The sequence below is a fragment of the Gymnoscopelus braueri genome (assembly GCF_963280865.1).
Source record: "Gymnoscopelus braueri genome assembly, chromosome: 4".
Lineage (NCBI taxonomy): Eukaryota > Metazoa > Chordata > Actinopteri > Myctophiformes > Myctophidae > Gymnoscopelus > Gymnoscopelus braueri.
Window position 1 is genome coordinate 46,804,793 of NC_137605.1, and position 7,187 is coordinate 46,811,979.

At 43.7% G+C, this 7,187-nt stretch overlaps 1 protein-coding gene across 1 annotated transcript in view; it reads left to right on the forward strand.

Moving 5' to 3' along the window:
* me1 (malic enzyme 1, NADP(+)-dependent, cytosolic) overlaps positions 1 to 7,187 on the forward strand; it is a 108,557-nt gene that overhangs the window by 68,793 nt on the left and 32,577 nt on the right. The window contains exons 4-5 of the mRNA XM_080426612.1: positions 3,817 to 3,892; positions 5,136 to 5,297. Of these exons, the coding sequence (XP_080282738.1) occupies positions 3,817 to 3,892; positions 5,136 to 5,297 (238 nt within the window). The remainder of the gene's footprint in view (positions 1 to 3,816; positions 3,893 to 5,135; positions 5,298 to 7,187) is intronic.

Here is a 7,187-nt window from a genome sequence, read left to right on the forward strand (position 1 = left end):
ATCAAAAAATAGTGTATCGTTCCACTAATCGTGATTGATTCAGGGAGGTGTGTGACTGTCAGTCTTGGTGAAGTATTATTACCATGGAGCTACAGTATACAATATATTCCCGACCTCTCATTTCAATGAAAGTTGCTCACCCAGTGCTTACATCCCTAGGGACACCCTACTTCCGGGTATTCGTTGAGTCTTGAGTCATAACCACAATGACATTAGTTGTCCTTTATGCGTCTACGTCACAAACTACCTCCACGAGCGAACCCATTGGTCGAGCCCATGAACTGGTTGAGGTCGATTGCAGTACCAGATTTGGCCACTTGGAAAACGTTGCTTCAAAAAGCCCCGCTTCCCGGTCCTGGGGTCTTGATTATTACAGGGTCAAGGACAAAGCTGACATCTTCTTCATCATTCCAGCTCTACCTCACAAAGCTTGTTAGGGTCACGTATAGTCAACAGCTTCCCTGAAAGCAATTAGCAAGTCGAAGTGACAGTGAGAAAGAAAATCTGTTATGCAAGTGATAGAGGAGAGCAGAAATGTAAACTGTTAATCCTCCTGTAATATACTGTATTTTGGTAACATTTGGGTTGACATTGTACTGGAAACAGAGATTAGGAGTCAGCATTAGCCTCGTTGTCTGCTCTGATCCATCTTGAGGAGATGTTTTCCAACACCTGTGTTTTGGAATCAAACGTTTATCCTTTCAGAACTGATGGCCCTCTTTCTCCCTGAATCATTTATAATGCTGGAATTGGCAGGCGCTCAGCTCCCTCTTGGCTTGATCCCTCAAGCAAACACACAGCAGGCCACGCACACTCCTGTCTCTTCCTCTCTGTCTCTCTGTCTCTCTCTCTGTCTCTCTCTCACACAGCACGCACGCACGCACAGAGAGACACACACACACACAATGTATATGATATCCACCTCAACACAGTCTCTTACAGCTGAACAAACGTCATTCAGACTGTGGTAATGCTCATGGTATGTTTGGGACAGGATGCTTGCATGTGCGCATGCTTGTGTTTGATCACCGATGGTCAAGTGTTAAGTAGGGTCATCTTAAGCCGTTCCATGGCTGGAGAGAAAGGTGGTACTGTTTAGTGTGATGGGCAGCTTAGGATAGCATAACATAGGTCCTTAGGTCCAGTGACCTCTGTATGACCTTCACAGGTCTTAGCACTGAATGAAACAAGGCTTTGTCCTAATACTGTAGCTCCAAGACAGGCAAACTTACTATGCTTGTGCCTCTCTCTTTCTTTCTCTTTCTCTTTCTCTCTCTCTCTCTCTCTCTCTCTCTCTCTCTCTCTCTCTCTCTCTCTCTCTCTCTCTCTCTCTCTCTCTCTCTCTCTCTCTCTCTCTCTCTCTCACATAATTTCTTCCTTTTGTGCCTGCATTCAATCAGTCATATCTTCTCACAATAAATCATAAATCTTTTGACTTCCACTGTTACTTGTTTCTGCATGGTTTCTCTCTCCTTTCTTGCTTTGGAAAGACAAGCTCAAACTCATGACGGATCCGGCTAAAGTGGGAATGAAGACACAAAGTTTACACTTGAAGGCCAAATATGTGGAGCCCCGTGGCTAGTGACATGGGCCGCCATGTGTCTTGTGTCAGCTATCTTGCCTTTTAACTGGTATCATGTGACTCGAACTCTTGACTGATCATCCATCAGCAGGCTCGGCATCTATTTACACATACACACACATGCACGCGCACAAACGCATGCACGCATGCACACACATCTCATATATACTCCAAAACACATGACGTGGAAACTGACCTAAAACCTATAGTTCTCAAATCACAGAGGTTGAATTTCGAAATGGATGTTGTTTTAGGTTTAGAGCTTTCCCAAGGGAACTGATATGACACCTTTCTGTGATGAGCCTTGGTCGCCGCTCGGCCTCAGCGCTGCATATTGTGCTCATGTGCGTGTTGACACCTCTGACCCTCAAACCAGCTCAAAGTACAGTCTGCATTACCATTATGCTGTGTTCACACTGCCAGCTACAAAAGATACAAAGATACACAGCGACGCATATCTGTCGCCGAGTGGCAGTGGTGGAAAAAGTTCTCAAATGTTTTACTTAAGTAAAAGTAGAATGTAGAATTACTATATGTAAAAGTCCGGTAATCAAAATTTACTTGAGTAAAAGTACAAAAGTATTGGAATCAAAATGTAAGCACCTAAAGTAGAAAGTACTCATTATGCAGAAGGTCCCATTTCACAAGTTTTCAAATGCATAAAAATCTTTGAAAATAGCAGATCTACAAGCTCACGATGCGAACACAATCGCGACGCATTGTGAGCATGTAGATCGGCTATTTTCAAATGGCCGAAATGTATAGGGCTGAAGTGGTTAGTGTATGTTTTGTAATAATAATCAAAATCTACAAAGTAACTAGTAATACGTTTTCAAATAATTGTTGTGGAGTAAAAGTACAATATTTGCCTCTGAGATGTAGTGGAGTAGAAGTAAAAATACTGAAAATTTGAAATACTCCAGTAAAGTAAAAATACCTCAAAATTGTACTTAAGTACATTACTTAAGTACATGTACTTAGTTACTTTACACCACTGCAAAGCGACGCATATCTGTCGCCGAGTCGCTATTGAGCGCCAACACACTTGTTGACGTCAAGCATGCGTCTGAATATAAAAGCAAATATAAAGCCTGGGTTTAAAAAGAACACAGAACTGGTTGACGGAAATAATTAGTTTTCCCCCATTACAAGCAAGAATGAGAAGGTGAGTGTAAATGGATAAACAGCACGTGGTTGTTTTGTAGCTGCAGTTGGAGCCAGCTCAACTCGGATTGTAGCTTTTGTAGATTTTGTAGCAGCTACAAACGTCGAGCGTCGCTTTGTAATTTCATGTCGCTGTCTTCCATTGACAATTAATGGTAGCCTGTGGCTTTGTAGCTGCCAGTGTGAACGTAGCATTAAGACAAAACTGTCTGCGCGGAGTGCGCGCCTTGTGAATGTGGTCAGTCGACCTAGAAATGGTCAAATAAACAGAAATTTGGAATAGGAAGTGACAGCATGGCTTACCTCATCAAGTCAATTTATCAAGGCACTTTACATGACACTTTTACATCTCTCTCTCTTTCTTCTTTCTGTATTTCCTTACATACCAGTGCCTTTTAACAGTGTTTCAGGCTGTTACCACGCTCGGAGTAACCCCCCTCCCCCACCCCCCTCTTGCTCTCTTTTTCCACCTCCGTTTGTCCTGGGATGTGTCAGTATTTATGAGTAGATTTTTACAAATAGTGATGTTTTTACTGCCGCTGGCACACATGGAGGAGATGGTGCCTACAGTACACATCGTAACCAGATGTATTCACTGGATCGGGCCGAGGGGCCGGATCCCACACATGGGGCTTATCTCTTTATCATGGGATACTCCTGGAGCAAAGGACACATCTGCCATAGATACAGGGAGGGAGGGAGTATGGGTAGGATGGATGAATAAGAGTGTGGGTTGGAGGGTTCAGTGGTCCAATACAGACTCCCCTCAGAGAGCCTCGCTGGGCCTCACCGTTGGTCTTCCAAGTGTTATCAGCATTTAGTGGTTTATGTTTAATACTGTGGTTTAACAGACAGCTGTAAACCCAGCACCCCAACCTTGAAAAGCCTAAACGTATTTTTTTTTTGTTCCTGTGGATTTGTTTTGACGTCAAAGACATCATTTGACAATAAATGGAAGTTGTTGTTTTGTTGTGTTTCCTAGTGATGTGATGACTATTGGATATGTCCAAAATGATCTCAACCCCTTCGGTCTAGCTGATTTTGCTCTTGTCTGTGTTGATCTATTCCAGGGGACTTTTCATCACGATTCATGACCGTGGTCACATCTCTACCCTGCTCCAGAGCTGGCCCGAGATGGACATACGAGTAAGTTATTCCTCCACCAAGGACCCAGTCAGTGACCACTACCATCCTCTGTCAACTCGTAAATATTAGTTATTATCAATAAGGCCTTGGTGTTGACACTGGTGAGTATGAAGAGTATGCAAGGTGCAACCACTGACCCTGTATCCCAGAGCTGTCTCTGACAGCAGCAACTTGCAATTCATGACTCAGTCATGTATGGCATGACGAAAGGTGCCAGGTATTCTTGGCATGTCATATATAGAATGTGCAGCATGAGCCACCTGTTCATGGCTGTCAACAGGATGGCATTTACGTCTCCGCTGCCACACTGCCTCTTACAGATCATAAACTCTTCAAATATGCCCGACTTAACTTCTCAATAAAGAAAGGGCAAACTGGAGCCAAAACAGGGACAGGCCTTAGGCAGCTTTTCTGTCAAATACCCACGCATTAAGGAAATGAGTGAATCCCCATGACAGCAATGCAGCGCACCTTTTAATAATATGAATTATGCACGTTACATATTAAAAGCAAAAAGAAAAACAATGACGACATCCCATAAAAGCTGTACGCCAGAGTGTTCTGCGTCACACCATTCAAGCACTTCCTCACGATCAGGAACGTTTACTGAAGAATCCGGTGCCTTCGGTGATGACTTTAAATGTTACACAATCAATGTTTTCCTTCACTATTAATCACACTCATGAGAACTGTTATTTGCCGCTGCTTAGGTGACGAGCGAGCATAGCGCCAAAGAGCCCAGAGGTACAGTGGAAATGGGATTGGGGCAGGGTTTCTGCTGGAACACTGTTATGAGTGTTATACGAGTAGAACGGACACGCGCTGTGCTGCGCTGGTATTTATTTTCATGTTAAAACCTGTTTACTGAAATATCAACTAGCTTTGTTTTTTCCAGAAGGTGTTTTCACCAACAGTGTTTATCTGCCGCTGCACAAAGGACCGGCGGTCCACTTAACCCATTAAGATTCTACGAATGCCTTCCAAATCAGTAGTTCTCACACTTTTTCTTAATTAAAAATGTTTCAAACGCTTTCAAGATTTTTCCAAAGTACAAGCTCGCAGCGCGGCACAAAGTGACGCGCTTTGAGCTTGTAAATCTGCTATTTTTGAATAGCCAACGACGCTAAAATCTAAAATGACACAAGATGCTTTTCCCGGTTTTAACGGGTTAAACTGATTATGTCTTACATTAGCATGGCGTTACTACGGCGCATTATCACTAACCGTCACGGTTGATTGACAGGCGGTGTGTGTGACGGACGGAGAGAGGATCCTGGGGCTGGGGGACCTGGGCTGCTATGGCATGGGCATTCCTGTGGGCAAGCTGGCCCTCTACACGGCCTGTGGAGGCATGCCGCCGCAACAGTGCCTGCCGGTGTTGCTGGATGTGGGCACAGACAATGAGGTAAGGATAAACACACCTGTCTCGACTAGTGAGTGTGGAATGTAAACATCTGCTTTTACCCGCTGCGTCTGACAAGTACTGACACTGAAAGGATTAGCAAAACAGCTACTTCAAATGTGTACCCGCGTAAGCATCCGGAAATCCTTACATTTTATAATCCGCAGGGAATATCGGAACAGGAAATAAAGCCAGGCACATTCCTCATGCACAGTAAAATCCTGAGTGTTATTAACATTAATATTAATTAACCATTTAAAGCCTATATGCTTTGTTGTACTGTAGATCAAATTGCATAAATAACCGGTATGCAAACTCACAACGGTTCGCATAACTATGGGTTGTGCGCTTGTAGATCTGCTATTTCTGCCTAATTTTAGCCAAGTTTTGCGGAATATTTGCCTATTTTCGCAGAATGTTTTATGACAAGCCCAGAATAGGGACCCCAGCTCAGCTGGGGTTCATGGTGTTAACTTAGCACTCAGTCAGGAGTATGCTGTGTGTAGTCGTGTGTATGACAGTCATGAAAACCTTCTCACACTTTACAACCAGGAAACACCCTTCTACACGAGTGAGCTAAGCAGCTCCAGTCACAGACGCCAGCTAGGAAAGCACCTCTTTCCTTTGCCAGTCAGTGATGGTACAGTGCTACTGTACCAGCCAGCCAGCGGTGGACAGTAACTAAGTACATTTACTTGACTATTGTACTTAAGTACATTTTTTTAGTATCTGTACATTACTTTAGTATTCGTATTTTTGGATACTTATGTCACTCCATTTTCTTCTGGAAAACCTTTGCCTTTTTTTTGACTACATTTCAATACAGCAATGCATTGATATAAAAGATAAAGTATGTTGGAATTTGTGCTTTTGAATACTTACAAGTATATTTTTAAAGCAAGTATTCCATTGCTGCTAACTCAAGTACAAATGTGACTGAGCAACTTTCACTTGTGGAGTAGTGGAGTAGTATTTGACCAGGAGTGTCTATACTTTGACTCAAGTACTGGGCACTGAGCACTTTGTACACCACTGCCAGCCTGCCAGCCCAGCGGAACACACCCTCCACCTCTCCGTCTCCTGTTTCCCCACTCATGGTATCCATGGTAGAGCCTTCGCTTTCACAGTGGAAAGATGATCCTCTGTCCTGGGCAGGACAGCACGTGTCTGTAGTCTTAAGCTGGAGCTTACTAATAATAGTCTGTGTACACTTCTATATATAAAGGTCTCTGTGTACTTTTACCAAGTCATCCTGGCTGTGGAAAAGGGCGTAGCAGCACCAGATGCCTGCTGCCCACGGCACTGCTGAACGTACTGCACAGAACACTGTGAAATCCATCCCCAGTGTTCATTTAACTCTGAATATGTTCACACAGATATTTTTCTGTGGGGCGCGATTTACGTAGGCTACAAAGGCCAATGCAAAGACGAGAAATTGACGAGATGTTGCACCAGGCGGCGTGAATGAGACGAACCGGGAAATTCGCCTCTTCCTCATCTTCGCTCAAGTTGAAATATCTCAACTCAAGCCCTCAAGCACTTAGGGTCTAATGTAGCCTGACAGTGCATCGCGGGTTCGAGTTCCATTCCCGACGATCTTTACTGAATGTCTCTCCCCATCTCTCTCCCTGTTTCCTGTCCATATACTTTACACTTTCATTAAAGGCACAAAAGCCCCAAAAATGTATTATTTTTTAAAAGAAAGAAATATGTCAACTCGGGCGAAGTTCTTCTTTCGAATGAAGCGACGCAAAAAATACTGTATCTTCGCCTCCTGTGTGAATGCAGCTTGATAGTGTAAACATTGAACCTTTTGGATTTGACCGTATACAGTTGGTGCCTACTCAGTCTGAGCCTTTTTTCTTTCGTCACGCGCATCCTGCACTGTAGTTG